This window comes from Halichoerus grypus, chromosome 4 (assembly GCF_964656455.1).
Source record: "Halichoerus grypus chromosome 4, mHalGry1.hap1.1, whole genome shotgun sequence".
NCBI classification, from domain to species: domain Eukaryota; kingdom Metazoa; phylum Chordata; class Mammalia; order Carnivora; family Phocidae; genus Halichoerus; species Halichoerus grypus.
The window spans coordinates 138,092,426-138,114,756 of NC_135715.1; the positions used below are offsets into that span (position 1 = coordinate 138,092,426).

Below are 22,331 nucleotides of genomic sequence, written 5' to 3' on the forward strand. Positions count from 1 at the left end.
GTGATTATTAAATGTAGTTGAGTGAGACATGGGGATATAGCTTCAGGAGAGTTTCTATTTTTAAATTTATATAAATTCTGGTCTCTATTGTTTAAATTTATATGATTCCTTTAAATAATCAAAATAAGGACCATGCACCTGGCATCTCTTCCTTTTACTTTCAAAAAGTTCTCGAAGGTCTATATTCACTGTATCATCTTCTACATATCCTACTCATAATAAGCTACTTTAAACTCAGCCCTACTTCTCTACTTAAATTGTTTTCTCAATAGGTGCATGACTTTTTAGTAACAAAATGACTCCATAACCTCTTCCTTTCCATAGAGGCAAAGCTTTGGGGAGGAAAGAAAGAGAGAGAGAGAGAGAGAAAGAAAGAAAGGAAAGAAAGAAAAGAAAGGAAAGAAAGGAAGAAAGAAACTTCCCCAACATTTCACTCCTCGACCTAACACAATCTGGTTTTTGTCCTCTTTCTTAGCTACCACAGAATCACTTACCACTGAAGGCACCATTGGTTTGGTTACCAACAAACTTATCACCATTACTGTTACAGCTACTCTTTTCAAATCCCTATTATCTGCCAGGAACTATAACAGGTGCTTAATGTGAGTTTACTAATGTCACCTAATATTTAGACCAACTCTTTGAGATAATTCCAACCCTCGGTTTTCAAAAGAAGAAACCAAAGCTCAGAAGCTAAGTAACTTGCCAAAAGTCTCACAGTAAATAAGAGATGGAGGCAGGATACAAATCCCAGTTTTTATTACAACAGTGCCCTCAACTCTGTGCAACCTATCAGATTCGATGACCTCATTTGTCTTCTACTTAACTTGACCCTTTGCAGACTATGACAGCAGATGCCATCCCTACTACACTTCAACTTTCTAGACACCAGTTTAGTTCTGCTTTTAACTCTAATCATTCCTTCTGTCTTTTTCCTGAGTTCCTCCTTTCTCCCTCTACCCTTACATTTAATTCCCGGGGGTTCTGCCATAGCCTTCTTACTCTATTTTCTCTCCCTGGGCAATTTCATTCAATCCCATGGTTTGAAGAACTATCATCTATAAGTCCCAATGATTCCTAATTGTACCTATAACCTTAACCCTTTTCCTGAGCTCCATATAAAATAATCAATTACCTATAAACCATACCACCTGGATGTCACTTGCCTCAACAAAGCCAAAAGCAAATCCATCGTTTTCTACATAAACCTACTACTCCAATTCTTATGTTTCTTATCTTGCTTAAAACACCAACATCTAACCAGTTGCCAAAAACCTAGGTGATATCTGGACCCCTCCTCCCACTCCCCACTATGCAAATCTTGTCAGTCTACTCTTAAATCTTAATTATCTTTTAAATCTCTTCTTTTCCAACTCCTTTGCCACAACTTTATGTAGTGCAGGCCTTTACCTCTTTCCTATATTAGAACATATCCTAATCAATTCCATGTCTTCAGCCTTGCTCTCTCCAATCCATTCTCCATATTACCAAAAAAAAAAAGTGTTCTAAAATGCAAAGCCTCCAGAGGCTTTCCGTGTTGCATATAAGATAAAGTCCCAAACTCCATAATGTTGCATACAAAATATTTCATAATTATCCCTCCCTCACATAAACACTACCTCCCTTTTTCAGGCATATAGCACTATTTGCAGTCCCTAAAGGTACCAACTTGTTTCTCTCTTCTTATCTTTGCATGTGAAGAGTCCTTTCCCAATACATTCTCAAAGCAAATTGTTACTAAAATTTATAATGCATTATGATTTGTACCTACCTTCACTGCAGTCCTTAGTATGTTAAGATTATTTACGTGTGCGTACTCTTTTGAACCAAGAGCTCCTAGAGAAAAACTGCATCTTTGCAGCCCCAGGACTTGGCAAGTAACTAGCATAGAGTATGAGCTTAACATGCATGAAATAAATTTACTTTCCTCTTGCATTTCAATGCAACTATTTCCAACTGCCTATTACCCAACTTAGATGGTGCAGTAGGCAGAATAATGGCCTCCCAAACATGTCCACATCCTCATCCTCAGAACCTATGTATGTTATGCTACATATAAGGGGAATTAAGATGCAGATAGAATTAAGACTGTTCATCAGCTAAATATGTGTTGCCTGCTACATTGAGAATTTCAGCCTAACTTCAGATCATACAAACAAGTTACCTTCAAGCAGAAAATATGCTAATCACATATACCATTTGCCAGCCTCTAGTTTACTATTTCATTCTTCTGCTTTTTAAATTAAGAATATATTTTGCTTATATTATTTATAAACAAATAATCCAATTTAAAAATAAGCAGACGACCTGAGTAGACATTTTTCCAAGGAAGACATACAGATGGCCAACAGACATATGAAAAGAAACTCAACATCACTAATCATCAAGGAAATGAATATCAACACCACAATGAGATATCACCTCACACTAGTCAGAATGGCTAGTATCAAAAAGACAAGAAATAACAAGTGTTGGCAAGGATGTGGAAGAAAGGGAACCCTTGTAAACTGCTTGTAGGAATGTAAATTGGTGCAGTCACTGTGGAAAACAGTATAGAGGTTCCTCAAAAAAATAAAAAATTAAAAGTAGAAATACCATACAACTTCCACTTCTGAGTATTTACCAGAAAAAAACAAAAACACTAATTTTCTGAAAAGTTATATGCACCCTTATGTTCAATGCATCATTGCCAAGACATAGAAGCAACCTAAGTGCCCATCAGCAGATGAATGGATCAAGAAGATGTGATATAAATAGATACATACATACATACATACACACACATATGCATATAGCGGAATATTACTCAGCCATCAAAAAGGATGAGATCTTGCCATTTGCAACAATATGGATGGACCTAGAGGGTATTATACTAAGTGAAATAAGTCATACAGAAAAAGGCAAGTTACCATATGATTTCACTTATATGTGGAATCTAAAAAAACAAAACAAATGAACAAACAAAATAAAAAATAGACTCATAAATACAAAGAACAAACTGGTGGTTGCCAGAGAATGGGGGCAGGGAGGCAAAATAGGTGAAGGGGATTAAGAGATATAAATTAACAATTATAAAACAAAGAAGTCACTGGGATGAAAAGTACACTATAGGGAATACAGTCAACAATATTGCAATAACTTTGTATGGTGACAGATGGTAACTACACTTAGCTTGGAGAGTCTTTTGTAATGCACACAATTGTCAAATCACTATGTTGTACACCTAAAACTAATTTAATGTTGTATGTCAATTATACTTCAATTAAAAAAAGAATATGTTTTGCTTTATAGTTCTTTATCTCAACATTTACTTTTTTTCATCACCTTGATGATTTATTTCTACTTTAATTTGACTCCTACCTCTTTTGACTTTAGACAACCTGTACCTTGCAGTTCATCAAGGTCCCATTTGGTAAATTACTACTTTACAACATTTAAATAAAATTCAATAATTCTAAAAAAAAAAAGTTTTCTTTTATTTCCTTCAACTCAACATATTTATTAAGCAACCACTCTGAGCAAGGCACTACTGAATGGAATGCAGAGTTGCATATAGCGGTGGCAAGCAAAGATAACACAAAACCATGAAACACCAGGTAAGTGCCATAAAAAAAGGAACCAACAAAGTACCATGGAGGGTCCAAGAATGGGGAGATTAAATTCGGTGATGGGATACAGGGAGGGTTCATGGTAATGGTGGCATTTAAGAACACTGAAAAATGGATGGGGATCTAAATGCCTTTGTTACCTGTACTAAGGTACATGTGGCAGTTTTATAATAGAGGTCCAAAATTCTTTGATTTGCCTCCCATCAAATGGGGAAGGGAGGATGTCTATATCTCCTCCCTTGAATCTGTGCTCTGTTACCGTTTAACCAAGAGAATATAGGTGCCCCAGTTTTCCGGACTACTTTCTGTCTCTTGGGCTGCTTGCTCTTAGAACCCAGTCACCACATTGGAGCAAGTCCAACTGACCCCATGAGAGAAGTCTATGTGGAGAGGAACTAAGTGGCAGCACCAACTTGTCAGCCATGTGTATAAGCCATCTTGGTAGTATATCTTCCAGGCCCAATCAGGTAGCTCCAAGAGATGTGAGGCAGACATGAACAATCTTTACCAAACTTGCCAACACTGCAAATTCATGAGCAAAACAAATTAATATTGTTCTAAGCCACTAAGTTTTGGGGTGGCTTGTTATACAATAGATAACTGTAACAGTATAGATATGACACTTAAGTAAAGAACACTGCAAAAAAGTGAATTTACTGTTTTACCAGTGTTTTACTGTTTTACCAGTGTTTTCCAGATTTTCTTAATCAGACATACATCCCCCAAAACAGCGAAATATGAAGTATCATTCCCTCTGCTATCAAGATCAAAAAAGATTAGTGATTTCTACTTTAATCTTCCATATATGCCATGGAACACAAGTGAGTAAACTCTAAAAACCTACTTAATAAATTATAATCCATTTTCTAGAGCCATTAAATTTTTCTGCAATACTTATTGATTTCAAATTTAGCTGTGGGAGAATATAATTGACTTTTCTTTTGTTAACTTCATTAGTAGAGATGCAGGGTTATGTACAAAGGTAAAAAAGAATGCATATATAGCTTCCTTTGAAACAAATATAGGAGAATCTGTTAAGGATTTATAGTCATAACCTAATCCTAGAACCTTGCCATTAAGGATAACTGCACCCTTTTCAAGTTCAAGCATCCCACTCTGAAACCACAGTTACCTTTCCAGATTAATTCCTCTATTATTCTTTCAATTCCAAGAGGATCTATGATCCACTGTTATTAAAGGGGTCAGCAAACTTTTTTTGTAAAGTGTTAGATAGTAAATATTTTAGGCTTTGCGGACCACATACAGTTTCTCTTGCATATTCTTATTCTTCTTTCTTATTTTTTAGAACACTTGAAAAATGTAAAACCAGCTCTAAGGTCAAGAGCCATATTAAACAGATCTTGTAGTTTGCAGACCCCTATATTAATACTACCAACACCTCTGACTGTCCATCATCCTCCTCTCATGTCCTTATTTCCCTCATGATCATCTTAGATCCGATAATACATTGTTATAATCACTCCCTTGTGAACAATTTCACCTCCCTTGCCCCTTTATCACTTCATTTAATCCATTAGGTAAAACCCCAACCTTGTAGACCAACTCTCTTCGTACTCCACGCCTGTACCCATACAGCTAAACACAACTGGAAAGCATGCACAACCATGCTTTAAATTCATGACTGTCACCTAACTTACTTACTCTTTCTTTCCTTCTTCTTTCTTTTCTTTCTTCCTTCCTTCCTTTCCTTTCTTTCTTTTTCTTTCTTCCTTCCTTCCTTCTTCTTTTCCTTCTTTGTAAGTAGGGCTCCACACTGGGCATGGAGCCCAACGTGGGGCTTGAACTCATGACCTTGAGATCAACACCTGAGCTGAGACCAAGAGTCGGATTCTTAACCAACTGAGCCACCCAGGTGCCCCAAATTCATGACTGTTAACTTTAAGTGGACATTAGTGTCCCTGGCATTCCTACATTTTCCTAATCCATTTACTCTCTCATCCCCCTAGAGATTTATTTTATATATTCTCTTCAGGCCCCCAACAACATCTTCCCCATTCTCACTCTCATTTAGAATACAGATACAATCAAAAGACAATTCCCACCACTTACCTGTATCTGCCCATGTTCTCTGTCTTCACTCCTTACTATTGACGAACTATGCACACTCCCATCAAAAGCTAACCCCCACACTTGTACACTAAATCCTATCCCTTCTTGCCTCCTTATGGACAGTCTTCCATCAACTGTGTCCACTCTTTCCATCATCAATTATTATGTGTCTTCTAGGCCATTCCCAGTAGCATACAAACATGCTATTTCTTTCATACAGCCTATGTTCACCCACATACGCATAATCTTTCCCCGTCCAGCTACCCATTTTTCCATTCCCTCTCATTCAAAGAATAGTCTCTTCTGTCTCCAACCTCTCTACTCCCCTATTTTCTTAAGCCCACTCTAATCAGGCTCTTGCCCTCATTCTTCCACCAAAACCTTTATTTTCAAGGTCACTATGGACCTCAACATTGTTAAAATCAATGTTCAATTCTCGACTCTCAACTAACTGGCAGTATTTCTCATAGGTGATCACTACTTTGAAACACTCTCTTTAGTTAGCATCCAGGACCCCACATTCTCCAGGATTTGCTCTCACTGACCATTTCTCAGTTTCTCTTTATGGTTCCTCTTCATTACTCTCAACATCTTAAGGTTAGAGTGCTCCAGGGCAGTCTTGGTCCTTTTCTCTTTTTTCTCCATGTTTACATCCTTGGTAATCTCACGGGTTTTAATACCATCCACATATTGATGATACCCAGATTAAATCTCCAACCCAGATAATTCCTGTTTGCCAGACTTATATTCTACTGCTTCCTTAAAATATCTACTTGAATGTCTGGCATCTCAAATGTACATGTCCAAAATGAAACCCTGTTCTTCACCACATCACCTCAAACTTCCCTTTTCCCCAAAAAGTGTTCCTCTTGCAATTTATAACATCTTGGTAAATGACAATTCCATCTTCCCAGTTACTCAGGCCAAAATCCTAAGTTATCTCTGATTCCTCCTTCTCCCACCCCATATCCAATCCATCAGGAAATCTTCTGGGTTCGAACTTTAAAATATATGCAGAATCTGACTACTTCTTAAACCACCTCCACTGTTACTGAAGGTCCAAGGTCCAAGCCAACATCAATGCTTTCCTAGATTACTACAATAGGTTCCCAAGTAGTCTCCCTGCTTCTACCTTTGCTCCCTTTACAGCCTCAATAGAGTAACCTTCCCTTTAAAACATAATTTAGATCATGTCAATCCTCTGCTCAAAACAAAAACCAAATTTTTTTAAAGTAATTGAAAACTGAAATTCTTAAAATGGTCTACACTCGATAAGGCCCTACATGGTATGATCCTTTCTTTCCTCTTACTGCCCCTCCTACTAGTCTCCCCATTGTTCAATCCAGTGCAGCCATACTGGTCTTGTTATTTCCAGAGCAATCTGGGCCTGCTGTCTACTCAGTCTTTGCACTTGCCAATTCCTCTGTCTGCAATGTTCTCCCTTCAGATATCTGCATGGCTCATTCCCTCACTTCTTTCATATCTTTGGTCAATTTATCAATGTGGCTTTCCCTGATAACCCTTATTTAAAACTTCAACGCACCCACCTTACCCAAGGCACTCCCTATTCTGCATTATTTCATTTTCCTCCATCTAACATTTTATATATAAACATATATATGGCTATTTCACACACACACACACACACACACACACACACACACAGTTTTTGTTTGTTTTGTTCCCTATTATGTCCCCAGGGCCTAAAACAATGCCTGGCAAAGAGCACACACTCAAGTAAACATTTATTGAAAAAAAAACCAAAAAATAAAAAACAAATCAGAGATTAGTACATAGAAGTCAAATTTATTCCTGCAGGGCAATTAAAACTTTGAAAAGAAATGTAATTTCTTACCAACCCCAAATATCTCAATTTCTTTTTTTTCTAGAATCTATTCAGAAAATTACACTGGCAAATACCATTTTTTCATTAAATCCAAACTTTATTACTTTTTTTTTTTCAGTAGGCTCTACGCCAAGCATGGAGCCCAACACAGGGCTTGAACTCATGACCCTGAGATCAAGACCTGAGCTGAGATCAAGAGTTGGACATTTAACAGACAATGCCACACAGGTGCACCCCCAAACTTCATTACTTTTTAATCTGCTAAGGACAAAGCCTTCCCGACTCTCAGTCTATGATTCCTACAGAACTAGAATAAATGCTAAACACCGAAGTACCATATCATTCTACTAAATGTAAATATGTATATATACACATATATCTGCCTTTTATGTTCATTTATTCCTTCATATCAAATGATAACACTGATTTTCCAAGATTAAGCACCCACTAATAAAAATTCCTTATAAAAAAGGGGTCAGAACTGTACTGTCAAGGTCATGGAAAACAAGGAGAGTCTGAGAAACTGGCACAGCCAAAAAAGCCTAAGACATGTCAACTAAATGTAATATGGTATCCTGGATGAGATCCTGAAACAGAAAAAGGACATGAGATAAAAAACTAAGGAAATCTGAATAAACTATGGACTTTAAGTTAATAATAGTGAATCAATAGTGGTTCATTAATTTTAGCAAATGTACTATGTTAATGTAAGATGTCGGAAGCTTGGTACAAGGGTATATGGGAATTCTTTGTACTGCCTTTGCAATTTTTCTATAAATCTAAAAATATTCTAAAAGATTAACTTTATTAAAAAGGAGGAGATGGTCAGGTTAGTATTGTGTCCAGTAAATATCACACTCCTTTTAGTGCTAAACCTAAGCAAATCGAAGAACACTATTCTCAAATTTTATAATCAATCTCAGCATAATATATATCATTAGCACTAAGTAATAAAAAATAAAAGATACCTTATACACATGAATCACAGTTCTGGTTCAGCAATCATGCAAGAAAGCTAGTAAAATATATATATGTACTTATTTTACTAGCTCTCTTGCATTACACACACACACACACACACGTATTTAGTACTTTTTCCCCTCTTTCTATTTCAGTTCAGAAACAGGGAAAAGACAAGAAAGGGAGGAAGAGAGAGGGAGAGAGGAGAAAGAGGGGAAGGAAAGAAAGAATGAATGAACAATGGTTCAAGCAAAGACATAAATATTTGACTAAATTCACAGGAACACAGAACTTAAACATAAATAGAATGTATGACTAAGTCACCTACAAAATGATAGGAACCTAAAAGAGATCTGAAAAGATTAAACAACAAAACTCAATTATAATTCTCAAAAAGTAGAATGAAATTGAGATATAGTTTAGAATTTTTTTAAATAAGGAAAAAATTCCGAACACCAATTAATTACTTACAGACCTGGAAGAACTAGTAATACTAGAATAGGACACTCCAGAAGAAATATTTTTTAAAGAAAAACAAGCTTACAAGCTTAAGGTAAAAAACCATATTATATTCATCTCTGTATTCTCCATGATGTTTGCACCTAAGAATTATTTAAAACATCTTTTAAATAAACAATTCATTTATATTATAGCTAAGGGTTAATTTTCCCTAAAAGGATATCCAAAAGCAGTGCCACAGGAATCAAGAGCAGAGAGACCAGCAATGGTTTTTCTATAACTACAATATGACATCAGAAGGAAAAAAATGTATTTGGGTTTCAAAAGCTTCTAAAGAAAAATGAATTTAATTCTTCAAGGAAATTATGTTCCCTAAATATTAATAAATACTTAAGAATGTCAGTAAAGAGGTCATATGTCTTTTTTTTAATGAGAGAACAGATTTTTTTAAGTAACAGCAACAGTTTTCTGCAAAATATCAAATTTAAAAATATATTTCCTCAAGCTAAAATAAAGTATTTTTGAAAAGTAAGTGCCAGTTATACAAAATACCATAAAAATTATAGAAACCTGGCCTATAGACCACTCTTTTTAAAATTACTAGAAAGTATAAATTATAGAAAAATTTAAACAGATTATGAAGGCAGGAGTTTCAGTGCAAGTATCTAATTTATTTTAATCATATGTAAACTTTTATATTCATCAAAACATCAGGCTTATATTTCTATAAACCAAATCCTACTTATAGAAAATAGGAGTGGGTGGGATTCTTTCCATATAGCTCTGCCAATCAGAAAACCTAAAACTATTATGGCTTATTTAGTACCCATGGTCTTTGTGGACATTTATAAAAGAATTGACTTCTCCAAGTTACAATTCTGATGATTTATAAGAATAAAAGTTACATTTTTAAAAATAATATATTCTATATTGCAACAAATGCCTTATAAACTATATTATTATATTCTAGAGAAGAGAACAAAGAGGAAAGTCAATGCAAACTCAAAAATATCTTTTCACATGTCAGTCTTAGAATTACTTCATGTAGCCACTTAAAATAATGACTTTTTAATTTTTACATAATATTTAATGATATAATAATGATGGTTTCTCTAATAATCTGGTAATAAAACTTCAAAAAGAGAGTTAATGTTATTATATAGCAGTAATTCCAATTTTTTCTAAATTATTAGAAATTCAAAATTTCTAAATTATGTTATCTTCCTAAAGTATTTAGAAGAAACTTCAAGCTTGACAAAAATCTTCATTAAATTCCTCAAAAATAAATCATAAAAATGTAAGAATTTTTTAAAGATTTATTTATTTATTTGAGAGAGAAAGAGAGAGTGAGAGCATGGAGGGGAGGGGCAGAAGGATAGGGAGAGAGAAACTTAAGCAGACTCCATTCTGAGTGTAGAGCCCGGAAGCTGGGCTCAATATCACGACCCTGAGATCATGACCTGAGCCAAAATCAAGAGTCGGATGCTTAACCAACTGAGCCACCGAGGTGCCCCTGTAAGAATTTTCACAAGGTATTCTAAGAGATTCTTATTTGAAAGGGGAAAAAAACCTTACAAAATACTGGTGAAATTGTTTAAATTTCAAAAGCTTAAAACCAATTACATATTTAATCTCAACAGATAACATCTTTACTTTTCAACATATTCCTGAAAAATCAAAATGAAATATATTTATTGCCATCCACTCCAAGTCATAACCCATGTTACCAAACATGAATTCACATAAAAGCATTCTACGTAAGTTTTTACACACCTCTATCACACTTTTGAACTCACTTGGATAAATATGGATCTTTCCAACAGCAGCAGCAGTTTCTACAAAGTTATTTACCTTGTCCAGGTCTTGCAGTTACAGCTGCTCCAGCAGATGGCGGCTCAAACTCCTGTCAATTACGATAACATTATTACAGTGACCTAATATAATGCACTATTTATAATAAAATAGCAGTGATATAACAGCCTTACCTTTGCTTTCTTTGAGTCTGGATCAAACCTTTCAAGAATTAATTTAGCCGTTTTATAAGTTTCTTTTTCCATGACTTCTTCAAGCTACGAACAAAAATTTCCATAAATTGTCACACTTTAAAACATACACAACTTATTTTTATAAGTCCTATTCCAAAAGTGTTCAAGTACAATGCATAAACAGCATATAATATATCCAGATAGCATCAAAGACTTCCTACATTCAAATAATTAAAATCCAGATTTTAAAATGGCTTCTAACCTCTAATATGTTACTTGTATTTAACAGCTTTACTGCAAGGAAATACCAAATACTGCTAATTGTTTACATATAATGAGGAGAATAATTACATGCACCAACTTCAATAATGGAATGTGCAAAAATCTATCAGCCTTCATTATTGGAAGTTATTAGACATGACAAGCAAATGACAGGCAATTCCTCAGATTTATTTCCTCATAGCACTTAATGCTATTAATTTAAAGAGGGTCGTTAGCCAAGAGCTTTACAAAATAAAATCTCTGTGCCAATTAACTGCTGTCAGCATCGATTTTAGATTATTTATTAGCAGAAGCAATTAGCTTGCTGCAAATGCAGTGAAAACTCACTAACTGGGAGAACAGCCATGGAATTTGCTCAAATGACTTTAAAAGCTGAAGCTCCCCCTTTTTTACTTAGATGCAAACAACTTTAGAGGGAAAGAAACCATAGTAAGAATTTAAGTAAAAATTTAACTGAGTTCTATACACACACTAGGGACTGTAATTAAAACAGTTCATTATTATGGCATTTTATTTACAATACACTCAAGCCACTCTATGGCTTAATACAGGGTTTAATTTAAAAAGCAATAACTAGTAAACTATCATTTTAGCAGCTATGGCCCAGTATCAGAAAAAGTTTAATTTTAGTACAAGACAGTTGTATTATGATGAATAGCTAATGTGTAGAAGAAAATGCTTTGTAAAAACTGGAATAGGACCTTTTCCTTCTCGGTGGCCCCTGATAGTCACTTAGATTCATTAAATGTCATATTTATTCAAAAGGTCATTTATTTTAGAATACAACACAGAGCACATTTACCAAGTTAAAAAATAGAGTTAAAAATATGCTACCCAATAGTAGTTAATGGATTCCTCATTAAAAACTCAATTCAACATTTAAGAAGCTAAATGCTTAGATGAATGATTTAACCTTGGTTTAGTGAAACTAAACATTTTCCTAATTATTTCAAAATTATGATAAATTCTCAAAACAAGTAAGTTTAATGTTCTGATGTAAAGGAAATGTTTGCAGTGTCACTTTAGAGTTGAGAAAAACTGGGAATCAAGATAGAAAAAGGACATAGCATATATCCCTAAATCTACATAGTCTATATGGAATCTACATGGAATATCAATGAACTAAATCCCTGATCTCTACAAATTAATTTTTGATGTTTTAGACCAATGTTGTGGCAAAAGAACTTTATGGAATGATAGAAATGGTTTTTATCTTCACAATACAGTAACCACTAAGCCGTATGTGACAAATGTTGCTTGTGCAACTGAGGGATGCAATTGTAGTTTTATTCCATTTTAAACAATGTAAATTTAAAAGATACATGGGGCTTTTGGCCACTGATGTGGACAGCACAGTTCTAGACGAAGATGACTGCTAGACTTAAAAAGATTAGATAACACGGGACGCCTGGGTGGCTCAGTTGGTTAAGCGACTGCCTTCGGCTCAGGTCATGATCCTGGAGTCCCGGGATCGAGTCCCGCATCAGGCTCCCTGCTCGGCAGGGAGTCTGCTTCTCCCTCTGACCCTCCTCCCTCTCATGCTCTCTGTCTCTCATTCTCTCTCTCTCAAATAAATAAATAAAATCTTTAAAAAAAAAAAAAAAAAAAAAAAAGATTAGATAACACTGTGATTTTTAAAACAACACAGAAAACTCAAAACCAAAATGCAATTTCATCAAATGATTGCAACACTTGGTACATCATTCAGCAAGTATTCATGTTTATGTCTATGTTCATGTAAAGTATCTTCAATAAAGTCATTTTTTAAAGCACTAAAAGATGTAAATATATTCTCCTTTTCTTTAGCACTTCTAACAAAAATTTTTCACATAATAGCTTAATTAACACATGTATCCATACAATATTTTAAGTGAATAACTTCTTTTAAATAGAGACATTCTGACCAGTGTAAAAAACATAAACTTTAAACTCTGAAGTCAGAAAAAATCTGGGTTCAAAGCACATCTCCGTTCTTAATTACCTAGAAAGACTGAGCAATTCCACTGCCCTCGGTTTCTCTTTTTGTAAAGCAGATACACTAATATTTTCTTCATAGCACTGTTAGGCACTTTAAATATAATAAGATAAGATAAAGAGCCTATAACAGTACCTAACACAATAACACATAATCTTTAGTGATAACCCAATTATTCAGAATGGGTCTGAAAACAGCAGTGTTTCCAAATACCCAACATATTCATCCCAGGATTCAGGAATGAAGTATTACATTCTCAGAATTCCCTAAGATAGAAGTTCCTTTGTGTTTTTCATAATATTTTTTTTAAATTTTAAATAGTAATGAATGATATAAAGATGAGTGAATTGTTCTTCTGTGATACATTACACCAAAAGTTTCAGGGCTTTTTATTTAAAAAAGAAAATAATAAACAGTTTATTGTGAATCAATATGTTGACAAGATTACATATTTCAATAACATGTAAAAATTATTTCTACTTGATATAGACATTTTATCATAGATAACACTAAAAGAAGGGAACATTAATACAAATGTCAGAAAAAAATTTTTAATTTTAATAGGTAATCCTATAAATATTTAATATTTAAATTATCATTCTTGAAATAAAATTTTAAAACACACAAAACATCAATTGCTCTATCCAATATTCTTGATCTTTGCTTTGTGGCAAATATTCTAGATGTAGAAAAATTTCTTTTGTTACATATTGACTGGTCAAATTATTAGGAGTGTGCCCCAAAGCATCTTCAACTCAAAGTGTTAGGGTACACATTGCATTATTTAAACTCATCTTTTTTACAATGATGAAAATACTGTCTGCTTACCCTGATTTTGGTTATACTGCTGAAATCAATATTGTTTTTACTAGTTCAGATTTTACATCATTTTCTGATTTCACATAGGAGTATTCCAAAATAATAGTCACATCTTTTCTCTCTGTATTTCTTCTGTTAAAGTATTTACAAAGATCTGTAGCCTACAGTGAATATTCAAATACTGGAAAATGGCAGCAAACGTTATTGGGTAATATAAAAATATAACATTTGAAACTTCCAGACTAGTGAAGTCAACAGCCCTACACAGAATTACATGCTGAACTTGCTAATTTAAGGACTTCTTTTGCTTCTAAAATTTATTTCATGGGATGTCATTCACAGGACTGTACATAAAATATACCATGTGTATAAGCTTATTATTACTTATTTGCAAGAATAACTCACCATTAACAAGAAACGGGGCCCATAAAACATAATATGGCCACAAAAGCAAGACTGACTAATTAGATTGTAAGACTTCTCTACTGCATGCTCCTGTCCTGTTCCCACAAATGTCCATATTAACCTATAGCTCAGCATGTCAGTATTTCTTGCTCTTTCTTTCAACTGGCATTAGTGGATTCCTTTGAACCAGTAACATTTGTAGTTAATTGTTAGGCTATAATACTCAGAGAATTATAACACTTCCTCCCATGTTCCTAATTTCTCAACTGATTTTTCTCAGGATTCAGAAAAACATAAATTCCTGAGAAATGCCAGAAAGGAATTACCACATACAAATACTATTCTTAAGGGGCACCTGGGTACCTCAGTCAGTTGAGCTCAGTAAGTCAACTCTTGGTTTCCACTCAGGTCATGATTTCAGGGTCATGAGACCCAGCCCCGCCTCTGGAGCCTGCTAGAGATTCTCTCCCTTCCCTTCCCTCTCCTCTCCCTCCTCCCTGCTCATCTCCCACCCCCCACGCCCCCTTGTGCACTAGCACACACTCTCTGAAATAAATAAATAAAATCTAAAAAAAAAAAAAAAAACCAGAAATACTATTCTTGGAAAAGTACAGCATTTTCATGAACCCACTTAAATTTTGACTCGTGTTTTGATGGATCTTGATTTTGAACTGTTTGATGGAATGCTCATGGATGCAAAGGGATTATCTATTAAACAGTAATTTTTTTTTTAAAAGCTGAATTTTTTTTGAGTAGCAAAATGTACACATCTAAACTTGGGAGTTTTTTAGATAATTAAAGATTAATTCTTAGTTTTATTTTAATAAATAAATACATTAAGTTCTTGATTTAAAACACTGTCAAGATACCAATTTTCCTAATTTAACTTTTTAATCAATTAATAATTCACGTTCATTCTTACAAATTACACTTACACAAATTACAAATTATATTACAAATCTATTCAGAATAAAGAGATGCATCCCTAAGGAAACCACCTTTAATAAATGTCAAGTAGTAAATGTAATTTGTATTCATTTTGTTATTGAAAGAGGAGGGATAGGAGTTGGATAATTTTAGACTGATAGTTATTTTCCTACAGGCATTTCAATAATAAAAGTATTTTTAAAGCTAAAAAATGTAGAGTTTAAACTTAAATATCCATGAACAAGATCAATTTGATTACCTAAATTTAGCTTTTGTTCAAAAGTAGTGCCCCTTCTTTTTCCTCTCATTACCAGCACAATGATCAGCAAGCACCATACTCCTTACTAACTCACCCTTAACACCTATTGTTCTAAACAAAGTGTAAAGCAACTCAAACAAAGCAGCTCTATTAAGAGCTTGAGTAATAAAGGCCAGGGACTAGTTTCCAGTAGCAACAGTCATAACCAACAACAGTCAAGTCAATGCAAATTGTGTTCCCTAATTAATAAAATGAGTTGGAGCAGCCAACTTATTTTTCTTTAATCATACTGCAAGATACATGACACACTAAACTATTCTGTAATATTGACGCCTCTTGAACCATTTAGATATAGACAACTGTTGACCCTGAACTGAATTTTCCAACTGTGAGGCCTAGATGAAGCAGCTTTATGCTGTGATTCCTTCAAGGGCTATTAAAGAAAAAGTTTAAATAGCTTGGCTTGTCTTTTCACAGAGTTCCAAGTCGGCTCTGTTACTTATTAAGTTTTTGCCCAATCACCTGTTCTCCAAGATTCTGCTTTCTGGTCATGTGATAGCACTGATACTGGGTCAGCTTCTCTTCACTTAAATTTTTTTTTAATTTTCTTCTTTTTTCTTTGTCTTCCTCCTTCTATTTTCTACTTTAATAAAAATTTCTCCATTTTGGTACAAGTGGGGCTTGGCTCCGATCACCTCTATGAGCTCTTCTTTTTATCACATCAGCAAACCAAGCCAATCACATCACAACTTCTATATTACTGAGAACCACTAGTATTTCCTCACTTTGAATTTCTGGCTGTTACATAATGCATGGAATGCAAGAAATATAATAAGAAATAAGGGAATATTTCTGTTTCAGGACCATTAAAAATGTCAATGCAATGTTGATAAATAACTCACAGACCACTGAAGAAGCTCAAAGAGGAAATCCTCTCAGAATTAAAGTTCCTTTATTTTTCAAGCACTTAAACCCTCAAGACCAGTGTCTTTTATTACCAATTCACAAAACAATTTTTTTAAGCTCTAGGCCCAATGTGGGGAGTTGAACTCATAATCCCAAGATCAAGAGTTGCATGCTCTACCAACCAAGCCAGCCAGGCGCCCTCACAGAACAATTTTTACATTAATCTTAACCTTCATTATTTTTATTAGTTTCATACATAATTGTTACTTATTACATGTTACACTAAAATACATTGATCATATGCATCTGATTAAATTTCATTAAATAAGTTTCTACATAACAAGCCATTGTTATCAATTATCATTTTCATACTTCAAAAATAATTATATAAAAAAGCATATGTAAATTCAAGTCAAACACAAGTTCAATTCACTTATTAGAGAGTATGATAACACCCTCTAAATATCTAGGGCTCTTCCTTCTCTCATGCTTGGCCCCCTTTCCAAACATCTGAAGGACACATCTATCTGACCCCACAAGATACCCATGTGATCAGAGCTGCTGATAGAAAATGAAAGAAAAAAAAATTCTTTCTTTCCCCCTTCCTTCAGCCTTTTCATGTTAAATTTGACTTTTACAACCAATCTTCTTGATTCCCTCTCTCCTAGGCTTACCTAGCCTTATTGTGTCCAGAAAACCTGAGAAGTGACATATGTAGATGGATGATCCTTTTTTAAACCCTAATAATCAATCTGGATACCTACCTTTTTACCCTCTGCCTCATTTAATCCTCCAATGATTCATTTAGTTGCCTCTCAGCTTCCAACTGCAAAGATTCTCAGATTCAAGAAAAGTCCACATAACTACTTTTCCTGTCAATCATTATTAACTAGCAAAAATATTCATAATTCAGCTTCATCATTAAAATGCTATCTAAAAGCATACTTGTTACTTGGATGGTCATAATGTATAACAGATAAACACTGTTTATTCAGTTCTTATGTATTTGTTTTATATAAATTAATTTTAAATAAGTTAACTTACTATTTTTTTCTTCTGGGATTTTAAATCATCCAGTGCTTCATCTAGAAAACAAGATTTAAATCAAAGCTAAATCAGGTATTAAGATACTTAGATACCTTAAAAATAGTATGCCAAATAATATATATTAAGCAACCATAAGAAAACTTTCTTATCTTAGAATTTCTCACTGATGTGTACAGATAAAAATTATCTCAATCTGTATACATATATATTTCATATTGTTGCCTATATATTACAAAGCTAAGTAGAGAAAAATTGACTTTATATAGAATAAAACAACTTTCTTTTTTTTTTTTTTTAAAGATTTTATTTATTTGACAGAGAGAGACACAGCGAGAGAGGGAACACAAGCAGGGGGAGTGGGAGAGGGAGAAGCAGGCTCCCCGTGGAGCAGGGAGCCGGATGCAGGGCTCAATCCCAGGACTCTGGGATCATGACCTGAGCCAAAGGCAGACGCTTAACGACTGAGCCACTCAGGCACCCCACAGAATAAAACAACTTCCAAAATTTAAAAAGACCTAAACATTTTATCAAATAAAATAAGTAATTATTAATTTTTAAATTTATAAATAAAATTATTACTTCTTCATTAAAGTTCTAGAGTAGCAAACATCTGAATACCCAAATCAAAGTATATTATTTATGTAAAAATCCAAATACAAACTTATACAAAGATTTTACTATAATTTTTCAAAATATTTTAGTTTTTTTTTTTTTTTTTTTTTTATTATTTTTTTTTTTAAAGATTTTTTTTTTTTTTTTTTTTTTTATTTATTTGACAGAGAGAGAATGAGAGAGAAAGCACATGAGAGGGGGGAGGGTCAGAGGGAGAAGCAGACTCCCCGCCGAGCAGGGAGCCCGATGCGGGACTCGATCCAGGGACTCCAGGATCATGACCTGAGCCGAAGGCAGTCGCTTAACCAACTGAGCCACCCAGGCGCCCCAAAATATTTTAGTTTTTAATGTGTTAGCCGACTTACTACTAAAGGGGAAAAAAAAAAGTCTGCTAACATCTATTTAAAGAGAATAGTCATCTACAGTTAGAGAAGACCAACCAAATATTTATCCCTTAATCCAGAAGTCAGCAAACTTTTTCTATAAAGGGCTGGACAGTAAATATTTTAGGCGTTATGGGCCAAAAGGCAAAACCAATCAGTACTTTTAAAGCAAAAGAGTAAACAAATTTCCACAAGTCTTTATTGAGAAAATTCAAATGCAATAATAATTGAGCTCAATTTTTTGTAACATAGGTCTATCACTGAAAAGAACAGAATTATTTTCTTTTGGGTGAGTAGATAATATTTCACTTAAATGAGGTTCAAAGTTAGTGTTCCCTATCATCAAAACTGATTCCAAATATTAATATGTTAATGTTGATCTGTCATACAATTTGACACATCTGATTTTTGAAAATGTTTTTTCACACATATAGGTACTGCTAAATACTGAAATCAATCCTCAAGCACATGATTTTAATTGAGTATTCATTGTTTGGAAGGCATTTATAGAATTCTTTAATTCTTCTATTGATATTTGCCTTTTCTTATCATTATGTTGCACGTTAATCACTTTCAACTGAAGATAAGTGGAAGCCCCTCAACTGTACAGTTAAAATGGATTTTGAAATATGGAAATTTCCTTTGCACTTCTTGAAGTCTGAAAATCACTGCTGGATTGCTTCTCTTTTGGCTAAGATCAAGTGTGAAAAACACTGCTGGAACTATTAAGCTTGGATCATGTACTTGCTGCAAATTTCTGGGGGGAATGGAGATCTTGCTTCCTGTTTTAACTTTTCGCAGTCTTTTTTAAAAATTACTTTGTGTCATTACAATGATATTTGTTTTCTAATTGACTTTATAGCAGTATAGGTTTTGCACATAAGGACTGTTTTGTCTTGCAATCTTAGGTTGAATTCATTAAGAACCATTATCAAGTCTGCAGCAAAAGCTAATTTTCCAAAGCCAGTCAGCATTCAATCACAGTGGTTGAAGGTGATTCTTTTCATGCAGAAATATTACACTCTAGGCCCTGAGCTCAAAATACCACAATAAAACTTTACTACTGCTGAGCCATCAAACTGCTGTGGGACTGGGCAAGTTATGATAGTCAGTTTCTATTTCTGATTAAAGTTCACATAACTGACAATGGTTAAGTTCATGACAGTAAATGAAGTTCCCCATTGACACTAATTTAATAACACCTGGTCAGTTCAAATATGCTCGGCAAAGTACCTACTGTCACATAACACAATGAACAACCACAAAATTGAAACACTTACAGTTTCACAAGTTTGTAAATTAATCCAAATAAGTATTTTTCTGCTTCCCACATTTTTTTAGTATAGTTGACACACAATGCTACATTAGTTTCAGGTATACAACTTAGTGATTTGACAAGTTTATACATTATGCTATGTTCACAAATGTAGCTACCATCTGTCCCATGACATCACTATTACAGTATCACTGACTGTATTCCTTATGCTGTGCCTTTTATTCCCATGACCTACTCACTCCATAACTCAAGGCCTGTATCTCCCTCTCCCCTTCACCCATTTTGCTGAATCTCCCACCCTCCTCTCCTCTAGCAATCATCAGGTTATTCTCTGTATTTACAGGCCTGATTCTGCTTTTTGTTTATTCATTTTTTTTAGATTCCATTTATGAGTAGAATTATATGTTATTTGTCTTTCTCAGTCTGACTTTTTTCACTTAGCATAATACCCTCTAAGTCTATCCATGTTTTCTCAAACGGCACAGTCTCATCCTTTTTTATGGCTGTGTAATATTCCATTGTATACGTATATATTTACATACACACCACATTTTCCTTATCCATTTGTCTATTGATAGACACTTCAGTTACTTCTGTGGTTACTGTAAACAGTGCTGTAATAAACATAGGGGTGCATATATCTTTTCAAGTTGGTGTTTTCATTTTTTTCTGGGTAAATACCCAATAGTTGAATTATTGGATCATATGGTATTTCTATTTTTAATTTTTTGAGAAACCTCCAAACTATTCTCCACAGTGGCTATACCAATTTACATTCCCACCAACAGTGCACAAGGGTTCCTTTTTCCCCATATCCTCACCAAAACTTGTTTCTTATCTTTTTTGATTTTAGCCTAACAGGTGTCAGGTGATATCTCATTGTAGTTTTGATTTGTACTTCCCTGATGATTGGTCATGTTGAGCATCTTTTCAAGTGTCTGTTGGCCATCTGTATATCTTCTTTGGAAATATTTTACCACCAATATTTATAATACATCTTAGCAGATTCCACTTCAGGTTGGACTGAATTGGCATTTTTTCAACTTTGAAAATATTCTGTCCTGGAGTTGTTTTACACAGACTTTACATAGAAGTTAATTCAATAACTTCAAGGTCAGTATTGATTCCTCAAATAAACTACAACTCAGCTGTATCGGAGCCAAGGAAGATCACTTGAAATCATTTGCCATGTTTTTAAATTGACTATCTTGCTTCCAATATTCTCAGTTCTTCAAGTAATTGTTCTTGCCAAAAGGCTACTTACTAATTAAGCAAGTATACCTTCTCTGAACACATTTTTTCAGCTGCTGCAATCAAACACAATTTAATTAATTCACCATCAGTAAATAAATGGCTTTCCCTGCTTCACTAATAAGCCACTCAAACTTACTTAGTTGAAGCACCATTTTCACTTTTTATTTTTATGAAGAAATTCAGCTACGATGAGATATTCCATTTTAAATGCTCTAATTTTTCTGACCATTGTTTTTCCGTGAGTTGGGAATGTCAGGAGTACTTAGTATGGTAATGTCAATGTATATTTGTATTCTTTTAGCACAGCTATAATGTCATTGAATAATAAATACAATGCTTTGTGTTTTGATAACAAAATAATCCACAGTCCACGGTGCCCAAAAATGCAACATTCAAAGTCCAACCCTTTCTTCTTTTGTTGTTTTTACACGTTGAGTATGCACTAGTAATTTAAAAAAAAAACTAAAATTGTCACAATACATATGGCACATGAAATGTCAAGTTATAATTTTGTCACTGTGATTTGTTGTACATCCTGCAACAGTCTGAAGTGTTGAGAGCACTACATACAGTTTGTCACAACTACTTAACTCTGCCACTGTAGGATGAAAGCAGCTACAGACACCATTTAAATGAATGGGCAGAGTTTTGCTCCAATAAAAACAGAAATATGAATTTCAAATTCAATAAATATAATATCAAAAAATATTCTTTTGAATTTTTCAATGATTTAAAAATGTAAAAATAATTTTTTTTAAGATTTTATTTATTTATTTATTTGACAGAGAGAAAGAGAGCACAAGCAGGGGGAGTAGCCAAGGGAGAAGCAGGCTCCCTGAGGAGGAGGGAGCCTGATGCGGGGCTCGATCCCAGGACCTTGAGCCAAAGACAGATGCTCAACCAACTGAGCCACCCAGGCGCCCCTAAAAATCATTCTTAAATCATGACCTATACAAGGTGGTGGGCAGGACTTGGCCCACAGACTATAGTTTGCCAACCCTTAATCTATACTAGGTCCAAGGTATAAAACAAAGGAAATAAAACTAATAGAGAACAAAAACCAAGGACACAATGAATAGCTTCAGGCTTAAACATATATAGTACACCTGACTTTATGCTAAAAAAAAAATTTATGTAGGACTGTAAGATAATTTTTTCTGAAGTCTATTTTAAATGTACATGTAATACCTATTCAATTGAATTAGTAAATTTTTTTAAATAAAAGGATCCCTGAAATAAATTTTTAAGCAATCCCTTA

The 22,331-nt window shown here is 34.1% G+C and overlaps 1 protein-coding gene across 4 annotated transcripts in view; it reads right to left on the reverse strand.

The window, feature by feature from the left end:
* LNPK (lunapark, ER junction formation factor) overlaps positions 1–22,331 on the reverse strand; it is a 78,596-nt gene that overhangs the window by 24,021 nt on the left and 32,244 nt on the right. For all 4 annotated transcript variants that reach the window (XM_036073996.2, XM_036073995.2, XM_036073994.2 and 1 more), the window contains exons 6-8: positions 17,546–17,586; positions 10,929–11,012; positions 10,795–10,846 (exon numbers count right to left, since the gene is read on the reverse strand). In XM_036073996.2, the coding sequence (XP_035929889.1) occupies positions 10,795–10,846; positions 10,929–11,012; positions 17,546–17,586 (177 nt within the window). The remainder of the gene's footprint in view (positions 1–10,794; positions 10,847–10,928; positions 11,013–17,545; positions 17,587–22,331) is intronic.